The following is a 22,195-nucleotide window of genomic DNA, read 5'->3' on the forward strand; positions in this document are numbered from 1 at the left end:
TTAGATGAAATGATGGTTCCTCTGATTAAAAAAACAAACACTTTCATGCCATTTCAGAGCAAAAATATAATTATCGAGATGTATATTGAATATCACAAATTTGCTGAAAAATATCGAGATCTAATTTCTGAAGCCATATCGCCCAGCCCTAGTGGCAATACATCTAACTTAAAAGCTCATCTAACATGTACATTTCCCTTCCAGTTTTCTGAGCTGGGAACAAAAAACGCAGTTGGAGACAGAGAGGGACCTTCCCGACATTCCAACTCCAATGTCTGAATATTCTTATGAATTAATAATAAGAATAATAAGATCAATAATTTGATCACTTTAGTTATGTTCCTTTTCAAAACACTTGTGAAGAGGTTTAGCCTCCTTTGCCCCCTCTGACAGACAAACAGTGGTTTCTTTCCCTCGTTTAAACACTGACAATGTTCTTTTTATTATTCCTCCTAGTCCAGCTGCTGTTGCTGCTCCTGTAGCTGCTCCTGTTGCTGCTCCTGCTGCTGTGACTACACCCACTGATGTTGCTGCTGCTCCCGCTGCTGCTGCTCCTCCCGCTGCTGCTGCTGCTCCCGCTGCTGCTGCTCCCCGCTGCTGCTGCTGCTGCTCCCGCTATTACTGCTCCTGCTGCTCCTCCTGTTGCAATTGCTCCTACTGTTGCTAATGCTATTCCTGTTATTTTTGCACCTTCTTTAACTTTATTAATCATCTGTACTTTTTTATACATCTCATTAGTATAATGTGTTCCATTGTTTATCTCCACCATTTGTTCAATCATCTCCAGCAGCTTTTTAACCTGAGCTCGATTATTTCTTTCCTTATTGCTGAAGGAGTGATATCTGCACTTCTCTACAAATTCCTGCATATCTGGACTGTCTCTGATATATTCATCTAAAGGCACATCCTCCAGATGATCAGCATGAGTGAAAAGAACGATGGTGTATTTCAAAGATTCTTCTCCAAAGTTCTCCTGAATCCATTTCACTGTCTTTATCTCCTCCTCTGTGAATCTCACATCCAGTCTTATCACCAGTAGAAATGCATGAGGACCAGGAGCAGACAGCTTTACACACTTCTCTATTTCAGACTTTATTTTCTCTAACTTCTTTTTTGTATCAAAGAGCCCTGGAGTGTCAGTCACTGAGATGGTCCTTCCACACACCACTTTTTCATGTTTCTCGTGAGGTTTCAGTCACTGAATTTGGTGATTTCAGTATTATTAAAATGTTCTTCACCCAGGATGGTGTTTCCTGTTGAGCTCTTTCCTGATCCAGTTTTACCCAACAGAACAATTCTCATTTCAGAAGACCCTGATGAGTGAAAAATTTTTAAACAAAGCATTATAACAGGATAAAAACAGTTGCAACCACAAGAATCATATTTTAATCAGCAAGAATTTTCTGACAAGTGATGCGTGCATGTTATGGTGCAACAGGGCTGGAAGAAACAAATGTATTGCTGTCTTATAGTCTCTACATTGCTTTTAAGGAAATGGGCACTGGTCTGTTGAGTGTTGTGATATTGCATACTTTTTTTACAGTATTAATTTTAACATAATAATTAGGGCTGTTGATTCAAGGCGTTAATTCAGTGCGATTCATTTTGTAAAAAATAACACTTTAAAAAAAAAAAATGCAATTAATAGCAATGCCCCCAGATCGTAATAAGGAAGATTCCTGAGAAATGAAAGCTTGTAGTACCACCTGTTTACTCCAGAGGGCAGTAAGTGAAACTTCAGCTGTATGAGCAACACACAGTTTATACAGTGAAGAAAACAAACATGCGTTACGTTCTTGCATTCAAAACACTTGATGGAGCGCAAATCCAAACTAAGAGATCTCAAGATGTGTTTAAAGATTGAGTATTAAACTATATTTAACTTGACACAGTGACCTAAAAATTTATGTTTATGACTCAACACACCCGAGACGCTGCACAAGCATGTCTGACGTAGGTGTACATTGACGGTCCTTAAACAAGCCCTCAAATTAAATCTCTGATTGACAAATTCACTTGTGTAATGGATTGCTGTGAACTGTGTGACAATGACTGAATTATGATCAATTATATGGTAGTAAACAATACATTGTATTCTAAAGCCGCTTTTTATGTTGTCTTATCAATGATGAACTCTTCTGCCACAAGAATGTAATGCATTTTAATTATCTGAATATTTTTTTTATATATATATATACAGTGAGGAAAATAAGTATTTGAACACCCTGCTATTTTGCAAGTTCCCCACTTAGAAATCATGGAGGGGTCTGAAATTGTCATCGTAGGTGCATGTCCACTGTGAGAGACATAATCTAAAAAAAAAATCCAGAAATCACAATGTATGATTTCTTATCTATTTATTTGTATGATACAGCTGCAAATAAGTATTTGAACACCTGAGAAAATCAATGTTAATATTTGGTACAGTAGCCTTTGTTTGCAATTACAGAGGTCAAACGTTTCCTGTAGTTTTTCACCAGGTTTGCACACACTGCAGGAGGGATTTTGGCCCACTCCTCCACACAGATCTTCTCTAGATCAGTCAGGTTTCTGGGCTGTCGCTGAGAAACACGGAGTTTGAGCTCCCTCCAAAGATTCTCTATTGGGTTTAGGTCTGGAGACTGACTAGGCCACGCCAGAACCTTGATATGCTTCTTACAGAGCCACTCCTTGGTTATCCTGGCTGTGTGCTTCGGGTCATTGTCATGTTGGAAGCCCCAGCCTCGACCCATCTTCAGTGCTCTAACTGAGGGAAGGAGGTTGTTCCCCAAAATCTCGCAATACATGGCCCCGGTCATCCTCTCCTTAATACAGTGCAGTTGCCCTGTCCCATGTGCAGAAAAACACCCCCAAAGCATGATGCTACCACCCCCATGCTTCACAGTAGGGATGGTGTTCTTGGGATGGTACTCATCATTCTTCTTCCTCCAAACACGGTTAGTGGAATTATGACCAAAAGTTCTATTTTGGTCTCATCTGACCACATGACTTTCTCCCATGACTCCTCTGGATCATCCAAATGGTCATTGGCAAACTTAAGACGAGCCTTGACATGTGCTCGGGGAACCTTCCGTGCCATGCATGATTTCAAACCATGAGGTCTTAGTGTATTACCAACAGTAACCTTGGAAACGGTGGTCCCAGCTCTTTTCAGGTCATTGACCAGCTCCTCCCGTGTAGTTCTGGGCTGATTTCTCATCTTTCTTAGGATCATTGAGACCCCACGAGGTGAGATCTTGCATGGAGCCCCAGTCCGAGGGAGATTGACAGTCATGTTTAGCTTCTTCCATTTTCTAATGATCGCTCCAACAGTGGACCTTTTTTCACCAAGCTGCTTGGCAATTTCCCCGTAGCCCAGGGGTCGGGAACCTTTTTACCAAGAAGAGCCAAACAAACAAAAAAATTTAGAGAAATTTTTCAAAAGAGCCACAGCAAAGTTTACACTTGTGTATTAGAAAGATTTGCCAATTTTTATTTAATAACAACACCGGTGGCAATAACGCTGTTTTTTTCACTCATTGACACCCAAGCTAAGGCTACTTCATACTATCATACTTTCTAGCACTCCTAAGACACCACAAAAATTGAGAAACGGGCATCATAAACAAGTGATTAACAAGAAGTGCTACCTGAGAAAAGTAACTACCTGAACTGATGTCGTTGATTTGCATCTCCTCTATCTGGCGTGCCATCACCAGTGCACGATCATGAACAGTTCTTGCAGAGAAAGGCATGTCTTCGATTTTTTGGATAATTTTATCCTTGTTTGGAAGTCGTTAAACAGTTATTTTGCAACACTGAGCATGCAACCCTTAATGTAGTCTCCATCTGTAAATGGTTTCCCACTCCGCACAATCTCCAGAGCACCAGCAAAGCTCGCAGAATTCAGATTCCCGCCTTTATTATTAGTCCATGATAGCAGCTGCTGCTGTCCGGTTTCCATTCTCCGCTGAAGCTCGGCGCAAGCTTTTCTCCTGCATTCTCCATCGGGATGTTTTGCGGCGAATGCTGCATGGTGCGTCTCAAAATGTCTCTTAATATTTGACTTTTTGAGCGACGCAATACGTTCATTGCAAGTGAGACACACTGCGGACCCCAACTTCTCCACAAATACAAATTGATCCGTCCATTCAGGCCGAAATGAACGGTAATCGTCGTCTTTTTTTCTTTTCGCCATTTTCCTCTCGTTGATGATGATTTTTAATTCAGCCAGCTAGGTAGTTGTTTAACTTGATCTTGACTTGACGCAGGCCTAACCGTCGGCCAATTAAAATTCAGCACTCTGAGGCTAGCTACAGGCCAAAGCACGCTGTCAATCATATTAAGCTGCTGAGTCTCTTACCTAAATATTTTGAACATATTTAATTTAATTTTACACATTCATAATTATACATTAATCAGAAATGCTAATAGTTTCAAAAATAATTTTATCATCATGTTCGAGGGTGTATTTTCAGTCAACATTTGAAAATTGGAGAGCCATATAAAATCCGGAAAAGAGCCATATATGGCTCGCGAGCCATAGGTTCCCGACCCCTGCCGTAGCCCTTTCCAGCCTTGTGGAGGTGTACAATTTTGTCTCTAGTGTCTTTGGACAGCTCTTTGGTCTTGGCCATGTTAGTAGTTGGATTCATACTGATTGTATGGGGTGGACAGGTGTCTTTATGCAGCTATCGACCTCAAACAGGTGCATCTAATTTAGGATAATAAATGGAGTGGAGGTGGACATTTTAAAGGCAGACTAACAGGTCTTTGAGGGTCAGAATTCTAGCTGATAGACAGGTGTTCAAATACTTATTTGCAGCTGTATCATACAAATAAATAGATAAAAAATCATACATTGTGATTTCTGGATTTTTTTTTTAGATTATGTCTCTCACAGTGGACATGCACCTACGATGACAATTTCAGACCCCTCCATGATTTCTAAGTGGGGAACTTGCAAAATAGCAGGGTGTTCAAATACTTATTTTCCTCACTGTACATATATATATTCTTTAATATTTAAAGATAACTATGTATAATTATTTCATCATTATATATTGATTTATTGTTTTATGAGGGGCTTTCTCAGCAAATATTTGTATATGCGATTAAATGCGATAATTGGAACACCATGTAATTAATTCGATTTAAATTTTATTTGATTGACAGCCCTAATAATAATACAAATCTTTCACAATAACAAAGTTCTTCTATCACAAAAGACATATTATAAAATGTAATACACAGTATTTCATAATTGATGCAAGCCCACAAATGCATATTACATACAGTACACTATGTAACGGAAGTTCTCATCTTGTGAAATTTCACATTTTAATGTGCAAGTCTAATCTAGAACTGAGCAATGAATATTGTACTCTCTGGTCTGCACAGAAACTCAGCATTGAAATAGGAGCTATCAGCCATTTAGATCAAGTATTCAAACAAAGAACATACATAGAAAAAGTATAAATGACATTGAAACAAAAAACTTAACTTCTCTTAAAACCTGAATCATTGAATATTTGATCACTTGATTTCACAGCAAAGACGGTATGAAGAAAATCTAATTGTTAAAATTTTAAACTCATAGCATCTTTGCAAAGATTGAGATTACTTAAAGAAGCCAGTTTTGATTGTTGCTAGTTTTTACACCTTACTGGACACTTATAAATGTTATTAAGAGCCACTCACCTTTCTTACTCATTTTCGTTCGTCTCACTTGTAAATGTCACTATTATTTAAATTCGTCAATAGAGATACTTGATTAAATAATTCTCTGAAACCTGGAAAGCAAAAAATTTATCAAACAGTCAATTAATTCTTATTTTAAGCAGGGGTTCCTTTAAATAAACCAGAAAAGGCAAAAACACAAACTTGTCAAATGTTCTCCAAGGATGCCCACAACAACTCTAATCTGAAGTGAAACCTCTTCATGCCATATATATATATATACGTAGCTCTCTGTTCAATGTGCACGTCATACATGTATATTAGCTGTATCTACACCATTCAAAACATTGTTGGTTACTGCTGCTCACAGAAAAACACTTTCATACTGCCTGTGACATGCATCGACCAATCAGCATGATCTCATTAACTTTCAATGAGAGACATTTATTATGAGCCAATTTAGTTGTTCACTCTATACATTTAACACACTAAGTTCTTAGTTCTCTTGGAAAGGAGGAAGCAGGAGATGTCGAAATCCAACTCAAAAAGGTATTTTATTTTTACAACGTTTCAGTCAAATATAAAGGTTTGCTTTTCAGCTTCAATAAATTTGACGCAATCCAATCTAATTGGTCGGGCCCGGCCCATTTTTATTCAACACTGGATTTGACAAAGTGATATTGGCAGATCCCCTTAACACCAATGTCCTGCGTGAAAATGGCCTTCTCTACACCGTTTGGCTTACACCAATTTGTGACACATCCATTCGGTTTGTTTGGAGCCCCAGCTACATTTCAGCACCTTATGGACAGAGTCCTCAGACTGCACACTGCATACACAGTGTGCAGTCTAATGATTGGCAATGGCATATGCATCTGAGGGCAGTTCTGAGGTCACTGCAACTCATGGCAAACCCAAAGAAGTGCACAATTGGACAGGTGAAGGTACGGTATCTGGGGTTCCACTTGGGTCATGGGCAGGTGCGTCCCCAAATTATTAAGACCACAGCGATTGCGACCTGTCCAAGACGAAGATGAGACATTTCCTTGGGCTGGCTGGCTACTATAGAAGGTTTTTGCCTAATTATTCAGACGTCACCAGCCTGCAGACTGATCTCACTAAAAGGGAGCCCCAGACCCAGTACAGTGGTCAGAGCCATTCCAACAAGCTTTTATGCAGGTGAAAGCTGTGTTTTTGTTAGGCCATTGTTACATGCTCAGAATTTGCTCTCACTTTTGTTTTACAGACCGACGCGTCAGACAGGGAACTGGAAGCTTTTGGTGAGAGAAGCGAGGTACTACACCATGGAGAAGGAATGTCTGGCCATGACGTGGGCAGTCCTCAACCTTTGGGACTACCTCCTGGGATGGGCTTTCACCATATGTTCGGACCACGCCCGCACCAATGGTTCTATCAGTATGAAGGATACCAACACATGGATTACCTGTTGGTATCTGGCCCTCCAGATGTTTAAGTTTGAGGGGGCACAGATGGCTGTTGTGGACTTCCTATCTAGAAATGGGAGGGGGGTCAGTACTGGGCAAGCCGGATGGCTCCCTGGCCTGAGTCAGCGGTGGGGTGTGGTAGTGTGGGTGTGGTTGTGCACCAGTTTGTGTGTGGAGAACAAGATCAGGAGATGAGAATGGTAAGGATCGTCACCTGTCAATGATTGCCTCTAACACCTGTTTGTCATTGCAGTGAGAGTTGGAGATGGATTTAAAGGCAAGCCAGATGACAATGAGGAGACATAGAGAGACGGATCGGAGCAGAGTTTATTTGTGTGATCATTTTTATTGAAGCTGAAAAGAAAACACGAACCAATGTCCCAACTTCCATCACCGGCATTGATCCTGAAAATGCCCGGCTACCCACAGCTCCAGTAAACATAGGGTCTCCAGTCTTCATGCCTGCAGAACCTTATTCACCACTCTGGGAGTGAGAGCGGAGAGGGACAGGGAAACTGGTGGATTGTCCAGCCCCTTATGCCAGGGCGCCGGTCTGGGAGGGTGATTTCCCATTTTACGGGAGGGGAACAGGACAGGAGGGGAGGGGAACCACAACCACCTCCGGCAGGCATTCCAGAGCTGCTAGTCAAAGGCAAACAGACCAATGGTCAGCTGAACAAAAGTGTTGGTGCTGTTGCTCGGTGGTCCGGATGACCTGTTGCAGGATGGCTCTTCTTCAGTCAGCATACACCAGGAGGTTCTCAGCAGGTAACTGCTGCGCTATGCAGTTGGACTTCCCCAGACAGGAGCTGTGTGCATCTCTCTCCTCACTGGCATCTGGCTTGCCTTTAAATCTATCTCCAACTCTCACTGCAATGACAAACAGCTGTTAGATACAATAATTGACAGGTGATGATCATTAACATATTGAGGCTGTCATGTATGATTCCCAGAAGATGGAGTAAAATATGAGGGAGAGCTCCATAGCACAGAGCTAGAGCACCCTCGCCAGAATTCCACCTTGTTCTCATCTCCTTATCTTGTTCTCCATTCACAAACTGGTGTTCAGCCCCGCTACCACACTGTACTAATATTACTACCAGTACACCATAACTTTTTTATTTATATACATATCATGGTATCATTCTATCACTGCGTTAAAGCAAAGTTAAAGTTTAAGATGCCATTTATTTGATAAATGTAAAACAGAAAGTAATATCTCTCTCTCTTTGGCGTAGGCCCCGTCCGGCTGTCCGAGGGAGTTGTACCCGGAACCATCATGTCCTGCTGGAGATAGGAGGCAGGGGCGAGGAGCCTACCCCCATGTGGGATGGGGATCAACTGGTGGTGGTGGGGTGGTGGAGTTTGCCGGTTAGCACACTGAAACACCAATGTGATAGATTGTGAGCAGACTTATAAAGCAATGGCTTACATGCGATTGGCTAGGAATTACCCAGCTAATGATGTGATGTACAGCTGCTAGTCTTCCCGCTAGAACTACGCTGTGCTTCCATTGATATATAAGTATTTAAGTAATTCAATGGGTCTCGTTTGCTGATATGATAGCATGAATGTAAAGGGATTAAAAGGGAACTGGAGGAGGCGAGAACTGGCTTGACAATATAAATAAAGTTTATTGATAAACTTAAACAATAACACTCAAATATGAACACATACAGGGCAGCTGCCTGTAGTTCTCTCTCTCTCTCGAGTTGCCATGTCTAAATTACTTGTATTATATCGTGTTTTATAGTGTGACTTTTTTTTACCTTTTGCTTCGGCAGAAGCTTTTTCTACACATTTACAACCGTACAGATGCAGTGGTGTTGAAAGCCCCTATATGGAGATGGTTTGGGCAGGTTTTATGAAAATAACTAATTTTGAGCATGCGCTCCTTCATTTAGAATAATCCAGATTTATTATCATAAGAACGAGGATAAGAACAAATGAATGTGCGTACAAACCTGTTGTGAATCAGGAGGAACATTTTTGTGAAATTTTTCCTATGCGTTTAAGTACGAAAAATCCACGCAATTATTAATGAAGGAGGCCCAATTTTCAATAGACTACTATCATGGAATTAGAAAGAGAAAAAAATGTACTGCCAAGTAATATACTTCTCTAATCTACTACATCCAGTTGTGAAACTGTGTGGCTCTGAGGTCCCAAAGACAGCAGACGTTTTTTTCCCTCATGTGACCATTATAAGAAGTTGCTTAGAAAAATGCTTACACCTTCTGTTTCATGCTATCCTTTTAGTTCCTCTAAACATAAAAGTGCTCTTTTTACATCTGATAACAAAAACAGAAGTGGAATATAAAGAAGATTAGTCAGAGAAGAATGAGGAGGGTAGTGAAAACCTTTGGTCAGTGTGCCTATTAGTTCCTCTTGATACAATGGCCTGTATGTGTGAATAAATGATGTGCTTGTCTTCTGAAGGTGTTGGATCTAAGCTGATCTTCTAACACAGTCTACTGTTTCTTTTAGATATGCAAAATAGAACTTATTGTCAGTTTTGACTGACTATACATTTTGAGGTATTCCTACAACATGGAGTTTATGTTTCTAAATTAAACTTGGTTTGATGGCACCTGCAATGCAACAGTCCTCGATGAATCAGCCCCTCCAAACATTCATTTAATGTGTATCTGTTGAGCTGTTAGGAGAGGTGGATGATTAGCTGTTATATTTAAAGATGCCTAATGTCACTTGGTGATAACTTGACCTTTGAATATCTATTTATAATTATTTACAGGCCTCCATAATACTGCCCAGGCTTTGGTGATGATTTTACAGAACTGCTATCAGCAACTTCCTCTGTTGTTGGGGATTCCAACATTCATATAGATAATCCTGAACACAACACTGCAAAATAACTCACAACCGTTTTAAACACTTTTGAATTGACACAGCATGTAGATGGACCCACACACAATCATGGACAAACTCTTGATCTGCTCTTTAGTAAGGGTCTGAACATTTCATCCACTGTTATTAAAGACGTCGCACTATCAGACCATTTCTATATATTCTTTGATGTATTGATTTCTCCTGCTATTGCAGTTTAATTAGTCTCTGTTAATAAGAGGCACAAACAGTAAATGAGAATAATAGCATGACATTTATGAAGGCTATATCTATGTCACCAGATATATAACAGACTGTGTTGATGTTCTCCTCGATGACTTTACCTCAAAAGTTAAAAATGCTATTGATGGCATTGCTCCTGTAAACATCAGGATGATTACTGGCAAGCATAAAGCATGCTGAGAAACACATCAGCAGCACAAAACATGAATAGAAAATGCTGGAAAGCAGAACGAATGTGGTGGAAAACAATACTTCGCCATCAGACCCGCAGTCATTTTCATTGTACCTTTTCACTTCGGGCCCCAGTGTTGCTACATACTCTGCATTGCCTGTAGTTACACCACTGATATTGAATCAGTTAATAATTGGTAGTTGCATATGATGGCCATGTTTGATTTATGGTTTACACAGTGTGGGCATTGCCACTTCTGGTTTCACTGGGCATTTTATTTGATGTGTTTACAGAATGTACCAAATAACACCACAACCAGTACCAATGTAAATTGCATTATCCAAATTGCTGTGGTCGGCCACGGCCATGCTGTACACCACATGTAAAACAGCAATGTACCCCTTCTGTCCATTGAGATGCAAGTCAATACATTCATGCACTTTATACTACTTGATGTGAAAATGTGTGCACCATCATGCAAGATCTTCCTCTTGCGTATGGGCTCTTTTACTGGTGTGTATGAATTAGCAAATCCAGCTGGATAAGTAATGTACTGAACAGACTGATCATAAACTCTTTTCATTTTACTCCGGGTCCATCAGGCAAAAGCGCTGAAAGTACTGCATGAGGATAGTTCTGATCCCGATGTGCTACAAGAGCTGCGCTCGGAGACCGACCTCGCACTCCGAGCGACTAAGGTCCACACTTGTGGTCCAGGAGCGCCACCTGTGGCTGAACTTGGTCGAGATGAGGGAAGCGGACAAGGCACGGTTCCTGAATGCACCCATCTCCCAGGTCGGCCTCTCACCATCGAGGACTTCGCCCAGCAGTTTTCGGCAGTGAGAATTGCTCTTAAATCAAAATGAATTGTTTTCCAGCCAATATTAGGCGAAATTGATTTTGTGTAACTTAAGGCCATTCTGGATCGGCTCAAGCCTTTATTGTTGCTGGTGACTTCAACCACACCAATTCTAGAACTGTACTGCAAAATGTATTATCTCCTACAAGAGTAAACTTACCCTGGAACATGCTTACACCAAGGTTACAGAGGCCTACAAAATCCTCCCTCTCCCCTATCTGATCATTTGTCCCGGTTTGTACTCCCCAAATAAACCCCCATCATAAAACATGAGAAACCCACAGTGAGGACTGTTAGTGGCTTGAGGGAGCCGGATCTACACAACAGCACCAGTTTCAGAACACACTGGATTGTATACCTCACGAACAACAATGGTTACACTAACTCCATTTTGGACCACATCAATGGATGTGCCAGTACAGTCACAACCCATAAGACAATCAAAATATACCCTAATCAGAAATCATGAATGAGTAGGGAAGTACGCCTCATATGTGACACTGCGTTCAGGTCTGGAGACTCTATGGCCTACAAGTGTCCCAGGGCAAGCCCGAGGAAGGGTATAAAGGAGGTTGTGGATAACTTTAATGATTCTTATCCCTGTCACACATGGCAAGGTATTCAGGTTCTCACTAACTACACACCTAGTAGCATTACCCTCCCTCCCTCCCTGATGATCTCAACACTTTCTATGGACGCTTCAAATGTGGAAAACGTTCCTAAAGGAAGCAAACAACCATCACTCTGACACCCACTTGGCCATTTTTAGTGAGGCTGTGAGTGAACATGGGTTTCCACAGAGATAGCAGTATTAAAATTAAAATTAAAATATGAAATGTAAATGTTTTAACACAATACTGTTGTTATCTCGGCTTAACCTGCCCATCCATAAATGTTGATTGTGTGTAACTGTGCTGCATCGAAATGGTTGATGCCTTTGTTTGTAGAGTGAGAGCGAGAAAGTGTCACCACCCAAAATGAGCAGAATTTAGCAGCTCCAATAAAGGAGGTATGCAACCTTTTGTTTCCAAGAGTCATTCTTTGGTTTTCTTGACATCTTTATAGGTCGCAGATTTTTGGTTGTGCTAAATTGTGGCTCAACTCTTCCAGATCTGGGATTATTTTTTGCATTATAATTATTTATTTTTTTATCCACTTAAAAAGTCAGAGTTTGTTATGGTAAATGGTCTGCACTTATATAACACCTTTTTAACCTTTTCAGTATTCAAAGCACTTTACACTGTTGACTCATTCACCCATTCATACACCAATGGCGGCAGAGCTGCTATGTAAGGTGCTAGCCTGCCATTGGGAGCAACTTGGGGTTCAGTGTCTTGCCCAAGAACACTTCAGCATATGAGCCGGGATTCGAACCACCAACCCTGCGATTAGTGGCCGACCCGCTCTACCAACTGAGCCACAACCACACACGTTGAATGTTGAATGTTATTTTTTAGAATAAGCCTGTTTTGATATTATGCAGCTTTATATGCATGGTGAGAGATGGAGTGTTTTCAAAGACGTTAATTGGCTGAGTTGTTTCCAATAACAGGTGTAAGTATTTGCTAACTTGAACTATTTTGAACTAATCCAACAGAAATTATTAGTTAAAACAAGCAATGTTCTAATCCAACTAATAGAGTGGTGGTGGCGTAGTGGTCTAAAGCACATAACTGGTAATCAGAAGGTTGCTGGTTCAATCCCCACTGCCACCACCATTGTGTGCTTGAGCAAGGCACTTAACTCAAGGTTGCTCTGGGGGGATTGTCCCTGTAATAAGTGCACTGTATGTCCCTTTGGATAAAAGTGTCTACCAAATGCATACATGTAAATGTAAACTAATAAACACATCATAGATGGTTAAGTTAACTCTTTGTCAATAGCAAATATTGAGTTTGATTAAACAAGTTTTGAGAGAGACCATTATGTAATTAAGTTGAAGAAATGTGTTTACTCAAAAGTCATTTATTAGGGTTCACAGGCATTTTCTTGGAGTGCTTGGAAATAAAGTGAATATGATATACCTTATAATTGACTTTATAAATATCTGTTTAATAAATATGAAAATAGATGTTTTGACACATGTGAAAATAATTTTAAACAGGCTTTGGGTAACATTTTATTTTGATGCTCCCAAGTAGATATTTAACTGACTATAAGTGACTAATGGACTGACTTGCTATAGCTAGCAAACTGTGTTTCAACAAACATTTAATAGACTTTCAGTAACCTGTTGTAACGAATGAGGCTGCTATCCCTTCAGCCGACCGCCAGAGGGAGCCCTCTCCCAAACACTGAACCGTTTCTTCTGTGGGGACTTCCTGTTTGTACCATATACATAGCCATGCCTTGCCATTGTTACTTTGTGAATTATTGCCAGTTTCACTGCTTACCAAGTGTTATTTAATACGTATGCCTTATCTTGTTCAGTTATTTGGTCAGCAGATATTTGCTTACTTAATTACATACCTTGTTTGTTCACACATAGAATTCACACATTACCCAGAAACCTCTGAAAAAGCTTATAAACAGTAATAAAAAATTCTTCTCATTATTATTATTTTGTATGATTTTTTATTAGGTAACCAAATATTGAATAACAGGATTTCAGAAAATAGAGAATTATGAGAAAAGAAAACATAAGCGTACATGAGCGTATGTTATTAAAAAGAATCATTAAAAGTGTGTGTTCTTCATTAAAATTCCTTTGATATATTGTGACACAAGTTATTGAGATCATATTTAGAATACTTGATTACAGTTAATGTTCATAATTCATATTTGTAGTGATTATGTGGTTGAATGATCATAAAGAGTAAGAAATCAAGAGATTTAAGTAATGGCCGGTTCTGCACGTGAAGGCAGACGGAGATGATCTGCTAGCAGGAGAATTTCTGAATGTGTGTGCTGAACACAGGTGTACATTGACGGGCTCTTAAACAAGCCCTCATAATAAATCTCTGATTGACAAATTCACTTGTGAAATTGTATTCTAAAGCTTCTTTTGTATCGTCTTATCAATGATTAACTCTTCTGCAACAAGAATGTAATGCATTTTAATTATCAGAATATATTTTTATAAATATATATATATATATATATATATATATATATATATATATATATATATATATATATATATATAAAGATAACTATGTATAATTATTTCATCATTATATATTGAATAATTGTTATATGAGGGGCTTTCTCAGCAAATATTTGAATATGCGATTAAATGCGATTAATTAATTGGGACACCATGTAATTAATTCGATTAAAGATTTTAAATGATTGACAGCCATAATATATACACTCTATAAACCCTTTTTTTTTAATTAAGTAACCAAAAAATATAATGATTAGATATCAGAAAAAGAGAATTGAATGATTACCGTCACCTAGAGCAATTATAATAATTAATATTTTTAGTGTTTACATAATTTAATTATAGTTGCATTATTACTGTTAATAATTATTGTTATTGTACCTTATCCAGTATGCCTTTGCTTTAGTGTCTCCCATGCAAAAATTGCAACTGTTTATGCATTGTTTGCTGAATTCTTCCTCTCCTTCTTAGCTTTCACTTTGTTTGAAATAAGTTTGGCACCCGATCCCACTCCAACAGCAGCACCTCCTAATATTAAAACCGCAGGTAATGCCAATCCACCTGTTGCAGCAACTAGTGCTACACCTCCGGCAGCTGCTCCTGCTACACCAACTCCTGTTCCTGCTCCTAAGGCCACATTTTTTACCCTTTGGACTAGCCTTTTTTTCTCAGCTTTTCGAATCATTTTTTCCTCTTCCTGCTTCTTTTTCTCTTCTTCTTGCCAGATTTTTATCTGAGTCTCCTTGTACATGTCATTTGTGTAATGTCTGCCTCCATTCTCCTTCACCATTCTGTTGATCTTCTCTATCAGTTCAGTCACCTGTGCTGGATTTTCTTCTGTGTTATTAAAAACATGATATCCGCCTTTACACTGATGCACAAGCTCTTTCAGCTGATCGTTTTTATTCAAATGCTCCTCAATTGATGTTTTTAACTGATCACCTCGAGTGAACAGAACTATAGTGTAATTCATCGCCTCTTGTGAAAAGTTCTTCTGAATCCATTTCACTGTGTTCTTCTCTTCTTCTGTGAATCTCACATCTAGTCTGGTCACCAGCAGGAACGCATGAGGACCAGGAACAGACATTTCTACACACTTCTGTATTTCATCCTTCAGTTCTTCATTACTGATCGATGTATCAAACAGTCCTGGAGTGTCTGTTATTGAGATGGTTCTGCCCTCTACTGTCTGTTGATGTTTTTGGCATTCTTTAGTCACAGATTCAGAAGATAAATCTTCTACAAACAGCTTTTCTCCCAGGATGGTGTTTCCTGTTGCACTCTTTCCAACTCCAGTCTTCCCCACCATCACAATCCTGAGATCTAACATGACTGGAGATAATGAAAAAATTAACTCACATATACCATCGGTGCTAAATGAACGCATTTTCAAATTTTCTTGTCAATTTAAAAATGTTTAGATATTTTTTGCTGGAAAATAACACACAAATACTAATTAAGAAAAGTAAATTGCAGTGCAGTTAATGAATTTATAGCACATAAGACTTTGTGTTCCAAACCTATAAGCTGATATTTTTTGGAAAAATTATTTTCACCAGAAGACAGCTGTCAAGTTCCCAAAAGGTACAGTAAAAAAAAAAAAAAAAATCATTACAAAAAACAGGCCATATGACTTTTGCTTGATATGAAGTCTTCTGAAGTGATGTACAGTAATAGCTTGTAATAGAGTTAATACAATTTTGGTCTGTTGCTCACACAAAGCTATCGTTGATTTGGAATATAGCGCACATGTTTTAAGGACTCTTAAGGCACTTTTTCACGGCACGTTACGGTTCAACTCGACTCTACTCGCTTTACATTTCTGAGCTTGCATTTCACTGCTGTTTAGTGCTGCCTCAACGTGGGTGGGATTATAGGCTGATCGTCATAGTTGCGCCACCTCTACTGCCGTGACATCATCTTAAACTTGACACGAAACAATAAACAATAACGTGACCGCTAGCTGTTAGCTACTAGCTCATTGTGCTGCATAAAGCAGTTGTTGCATGGTGATTTTACACACGTGTAACAGTTAAATTGATTGTTTTAGATGCAAGCTTTCCAGAAGCTTGTCAACTTAATAAAGTGAAGATTTCAAGCAGAGTATAGAGTTAACGTAACAAAACATACCATCGTCCATCGTGGACTCCCGCCATGGACATGGTGCGGTGGTAGATCCTGCCTGACAAGGGAGGACTTGCTACAGACATGGCGACCGGGGGTCAGCGAGGACTGCCCAAGGGGGACCATACCGTGGAAAAAACATCACAGGGAGTTGCCTGAGGTGGGAACTATGCCTGTGGAGCCCAAGCCTAGACCTCTGGAACCTCCATGTCTGGCCCCTGGACTTAAGCGTTCTACCACCTGCATTCGTAGACATGATCAACAGAGCCAGAGCTCCCTCGTCAAGGCAGCTTTATGCCCTCAAGTGGTGTCTGTTTGCAAATTGGTGTTCTTCCAGATCTAAAGACTAGCAGAGATGCGCAGGTCGGTCAGTGCTTTCATTCTTGCATGTTGCTGCTATCACAGCCCACCACAACACAGTAGACGGCACGTCCCTGGGTAAGCACGACTTGATTATCAGGTTCCTTAGAGGCGCCTGGAGGTTGAACCCTCCCCGGCCAAGCCTGTTCCCCTCCTGGGATCTCTCAGTGGTCCTCTCAGGCCTTCAGAGACCCCCCCCCCCCCTTTGAGCCGCTTGATTCATTCGAGCTCAAAGCCCTCTCCTTGAAGACGGCCCCCCTGATCACGCTCGCTTCCATCAAGAGGGTTGGGGACCTGCAAGCGTTCTCTGTCAGCGACACTTGCCTGGAGTTCAGTCCGGCAGATGCTCACATCATCCTAAGACCGCGACCGGGCTACGGGCCCAAGGTTCCTACGACCCCTTTCAGGGAACAGGTCATGAACCTGCAAGTGCTGCCCCGGGAGGAGGTAGTCCCAGCCTCTTCGTTGTGTCCGGTATGTGCTTTGCATATCTATGTGGACCGCACGCAGGGCTTTAGATGATCTGAGCAGCTCTTTGTCTGATTTGGCGGATGGCGTGTCTAAACAGAGTTTAGCTCATTGGGTCGTTGATGCTATTTCCCTAGCTTATCAGACCCAGGCCATGCCCACCCCCTTGCGGGTTCAAGCACACTCTTTGAGAAGAGTGGCATCCTCGTGGGTACTGACCCATGGCACCTCCTTAGCAGACATCTGCAGAGCAGCGGGCTGGGCAACACCCAACACCTTTGCTAGGTTCTACAACCTCAGGGTTGAGACGGTCTAGTCCCGTGTTTTTTCAGGCCCGAACCGTTAGAACTCGGTAATACGGAACAGCCGACCAGGTGTTTTCCGCTTGCACCTTGCGCCCTTCACCAAGTTGATCCAGTGCGCCTTCTCTCCCAGGTTAGCCAGTAAGCTCTCGCTTCCTGGATGCTCTTTCTCCATAGCCCTCTGGCCGCAGATTCAGCGGAGGAATTCGCCGCCAGACCCACCACGAGTCGAGTTCTCCGTGTTGGGCTTGGGCTCCACAGGCATAGTTCCCACCTCAGGCAACTCGCTGTGATGTTTTTTCCATGGTACGGTCCCCCTGCTGGCTGGACCCGCGTCTCCCTTGGGCAGTCCTCGCTGCCCTCCTGTCGCCGTGTCTGTAGCAACTCCTCCCTTGTCAGGCAGGATCTACCACCGCACCATGTCCACGGGTGGCTTCACAACCCCCATGTGTATTAGCCACAAGTTACCTCCCCCAGTCTGGGCAGGTTGTGGTCTCTGCAGAGCCTTTTCCCCCTGAAAGGATAGGAACAGAAAAGGACACCTTCCCCAACACATCTATAGTGTTAAGATAGCCACAGCCGCTTTTTAACTCTATGACGAGATACATAAAGAGAGCACACAACAGCTTGCTTGCACCTGGCTCAGCCGTCACATAACACAGGTTAGTGCATGGCGTTTTGAAGTGAGACCCCTTGTGTCACTACAATCGACACAATGTCGAGTGAGTGACAGAAGGGTAATGTCATGGTTACTGTTGTAACCTCCGTTCCCCGATGGAAGGAATGAGACGTTGTGTTCCCCTTGCCACGTCACTATCCCTACCACTGTAATGCGGTGTATCCTTATTCTCAGCTCATCAGTGCAAAAACCTTTCTGACAGACACTCGCCCGCTCCCATTTATACCCGTATGTCCAGAGGCAGGACATGCAAATTCTGTCTGCCAACTTGACATTGGCCTTTTCTCAAATTCAGAGGTACGCGAGGCTCTCAGAAAAGACCCCTTGTGTCACTACAATCGACACAACGTCTCGTTCCTTCCATCGGGGAATGGAGCTTACAACAGTTAACCATGACGTTTTTGATTCTGGCTGATAGAATACACGTTTCAGAGGAAGATGAGTGCTCGACGGAAAGAAAACGCTGGATTTCCTTAAATGACATCTGTCTAAACGAGATATGCGCATATTTGCAGATAGTGTATATTAGAAGTTTTATTGATATTTGCCTTTTATATTAGCCTTTTATCTTAAGAAAAGTTACAGGGAACTGTTGAGGAGAGACTGATAGAATACATGATTCAGAGGTCACGCTCCACAGGACGCTGGATCTGCTGAAGATGTGTGAGGTTGTTTTATTGGATATGCGCATATTTGCAGACAGTGTATTATAATAATTTGATTTATATTTGACTTTTTGTCTTTAAACAAGACAGTTAAAAGTTACAGGGAACCGTTAAGGAGAGAGAGGGAGAATGAAAGAGGCAAACACTTTAACATTATGAGCTCAAACGCATCTGCAGCGGCTCTGATATGTGGACCGTTTCAATAAGACTGTGTTGCACATCGGTCTATAATTGTAGTTGCACGATGGCATGTAACAACAAGGAACAGTGACTGGACGTTTACATGTCTCAGACACTTCGCTTCCAAGCAGGTGATTTTCGGTGACCTCAAAAAAAAAAAAAAAGCATTCGTCCAAACAGGAAAATTTATCGGCCGATGTGATCATTAAGAAAAGTCAGAATATCGGCCGATTTATCGGTCTCTACGATATTGGTCGACCACTTCTCGTAACGCATGAGGGGAGCAGGTGCGGCCACCGAACCCATGTGCAGCGTATGAATTGCATGCACAAGTAGGAATTATAGACATTATTTTGATTTTGTTGAGTGAAGACAAACGTGCTTTTGAAAGTGACTTAAAAGTATTTAGTAATGTGATTCATTTTATGATGAAGTAATCAGTAAAGTCAGTAATCTGATTGTAATTTTAGAGAAGTAATTCATAAATTGTTGTCAATTACTTTTTTGAACATCTTACCCAACACTGCTGGCCACTATTTTGCATTCAATAGGGGAATAAAATGGTTTTGGAGTAAATAGTTACAGAATTGTAATTTTGGGGTGAAATATTCCATTAAAATCTGTTTTTGTTTTTTGTTTGTTTATTTTTCCCCTACATTCTCACCTGTTTGGTCCAATTGCTGTCTTGATGCCATCTCCTCATGTTCCCATTGTACTGTTTCCAATGATTTCTGTTTTTCAATCACTTTCCAGGAGTGTTCTTGTACTTTTTGTCCTGTTTCTTTCCTGATCTTCATTTGAGCCTTTTGAAACATCTCAATGGTGTAATGCTGGTCATTGTTCTGTTTGATGAGTTTCTCAATCTTCTCTAGAAGGGCTGTAATCTGAGATGGATTAATTTCACTTTCACTGTTTAACTCGTGAAATTTACCTCTGCATTGGCTGACGAGTTCCTGACATTTTTTACTGAGTGTAAAAACCATCCATTCTCTATTTGTCATTTGTTCTCTACCAACAAACAGAACCAGGGTGAACTTAAAAGTTTGTGCTCCAAAGTTCTCCTGGATCCATTTCACTGTATTTGTCTCGTCCTCTGTGAAATTGCCCAGTCTGATCACCAGCAGGAACACATGAGGACCAGGATGAGATAGAGAAAGACTCTTCATCATTTCATCATGCAGCTCTTCTTCAGTCAGGTCAGAGTTAAGAAATCCCGGAGTGTCAATAACTGATATGTATCTGTCGTGTACTCTTCCATTCTGTATCTCACTCTCTGTAGTACTTGCTTCATCAAATGCATTCCTGCCCAGTATCACATTGCCTATGCCGCTTTTTCCAACTCCACTCTTTCCTAGCAATAAAATCCTCATCTTGGATGAATGAAGTGGGTGTGAAATTCTGCAGAAAGATGCATTCAAAAGTAGATTCACTAAAATGTGTCCTTTCCCAAGAAAGATAACTATTTAAACATGTAATGCATTGTTAACATTTTAGATATTTCAATTTAGAGATGTTTAATTGCATTTGCGTTTTGAGTTGCCTGTATTGATGAAAAATTAATGGAATGGTTTATGGAAAAACATCATATTTCTCAAATTATTATTAAGATTTCTTTCAAAGTGTAAAAGCTGCATATACATGAATGTGCTTTTGTAGTAAATGCTAATCCTTCACATATTTAACAGAATCAAAATTTTCTGAAATGTTTGGATATGTTTTCTAACTAAACTGAATGTAATTTTAAATAAGGGAAATTAAAAAAGAATTCCTAAAATGACTATAAACATAATATTCATACACATAAAAGTAACAGTTATAAATGCTATGTGATACAGATTGCATACACTTATTGAGAATCGTAGCTCACCTAGATGTTGTGGATTGATCTACAGTTCAACAGTTTGTGCATCAGTATCTTCTCAATGTCTGAATGATACCCAACTAATGATATAAATACTGTCATTACATAATATTGGGACATCCCACTGACAGTTTCAAAAAATTTCAAGTATTTTACATTCGTTTATTGTTGAAGAACGTCTTTCTTTCTTTCTTTTTTAAATATTTGCATGTCTGTACATGTCAGCCACATCATTATTGCATTAATGCTTTATTATTTTATTTTATACATCAATCAGTTTTCTAACAATGTACTATTTTATCCATTTGCCATTTTTAATTTCTGTATTATTTGTGAAGGTTTAAACTTTGTTTCCAAGCAATACATATATCATTAAACATCAAGCAAATACTGTATGTTGTTTTAAAAAGTTCCAAAAATTCACCATCCCCTCATTCATGTACCGATTGCTTGCAAAAATCAAATTAATGAATCATGACTACTCTCTCAAGCATCCACTTACGTGCAGCTTAGCATTTTAACAGGTTGGTCTTGATTTACAGGTAATAGAGAGAGAAATGCTTTAACGCTTCATCAAAGTCTTTTGTCAGAGCTGACAAGAAGGATGACTACGATGAAAGGGATGAAGATATGATGCGAAAAGATGAAGATGATGTTACAGAGAACTGTTTTGGATCAATTCTTTGATGTGTTGTACTGGGCACAATTGGAGAATCACTGTGTGGTTTTATATCGTTGCACATGATGTTTTTTGAAGCTAAGCACATTTAGAAAATTACAAAACTTGACATCGGTTGAACCAGTTGAACAAGTGTCAAGATAGAAATGCATTATTTACTGTGTTTACTATTCTTTATAGAGTGTCATAAAATAAATTAATATACTAACCCATTTGTGGTATATTACCACATACAGTAAATGCAATACACAATCAGGCTTATTTTTATGTACACTGTAAAAAGTGGTAACGTGCTGTAAAAGACCTCTGTTTGTTCGGGAAAGGAGAACGCTGGGACCCGGCTGAGCAGTCAACATAAAGTTTAAATGAACCTCAACATAACATAAAAGACAAAAATAATGGCATCTCTCTCTCTCTCTCACTGACATCTCTGGCTCCCCTTTACATCTCTCTCCTGTTGATTAGGTGACTCAGAACTGGCCATGCACCCTCACGGCACACTCCTCCACCACCCGATTCAGGCCGGGGCACCATCTGGACAGGCTTA

The 22,195-nt window shown here is 40.3% G+C and overlaps 1 protein-coding gene and 1 pseudogene across 1 annotated transcript; both read right to left on the bottom strand.

Annotated features, from left to right (window-relative positions):
• On the bottom strand, positions 1-3,734 carry LOC127652030 (GTPase IMAP family member 9-like; annotated as a pseudogene).
• Positions 3,735-14,437: 10,703 nt separating this feature from the next.
• LOC127651155 (GTPase IMAP family member 8-like) lies at positions 14,438-21,014 on the bottom strand. Its single transcript, XM_052136860.1, has 3 exons — positions 20,976-21,014; positions 19,773-20,506; positions 14,438-15,662 (listed from the first exon to the last, which is right to left on the bottom strand). The coding sequence occupies exons 2-3, from the start codon at positions 20,476-20,478 to the stop codon at positions 14,764-14,766; spliced, it is 1,605 nt and encodes a 534-aa protein (XP_051992820.1). The 5' UTR covers positions 20,479-20,506; positions 20,976-21,014; the 3' UTR covers positions 14,438-14,763.
• Positions 21,015-22,195: the final 1,181 nt, after the last annotated feature.

The sequence above is a fragment of the Xyrauchen texanus genome, chromosome 11 (genome assembly GCF_025860055.1).
Source record: "Xyrauchen texanus isolate HMW12.3.18 chromosome 11, RBS_HiC_50CHRs, whole genome shotgun sequence".
In the NCBI taxonomy this organism is placed as follows: domain Eukaryota; kingdom Metazoa; phylum Chordata; class Actinopteri; order Cypriniformes; family Catostomidae; genus Xyrauchen; species Xyrauchen texanus.

Bases quoted from the DNA above. Each gene is read 5' to 3' on its own strand.
- LOC127651155 (XM_052136860.1), bottom strand. From the start codon at position 20,478: ATGAGGATTTTATTGCTAGGAAAGAGTGGAGTTGGAAAAAGCGGCATA. The intron at 15,663-19,772 runs GTGAGAATGTAG...CATTATCTCCAG, and splicing joins ACAGCAATTGGACCAAACAG to TCATGTTAGATCTCAGGATT.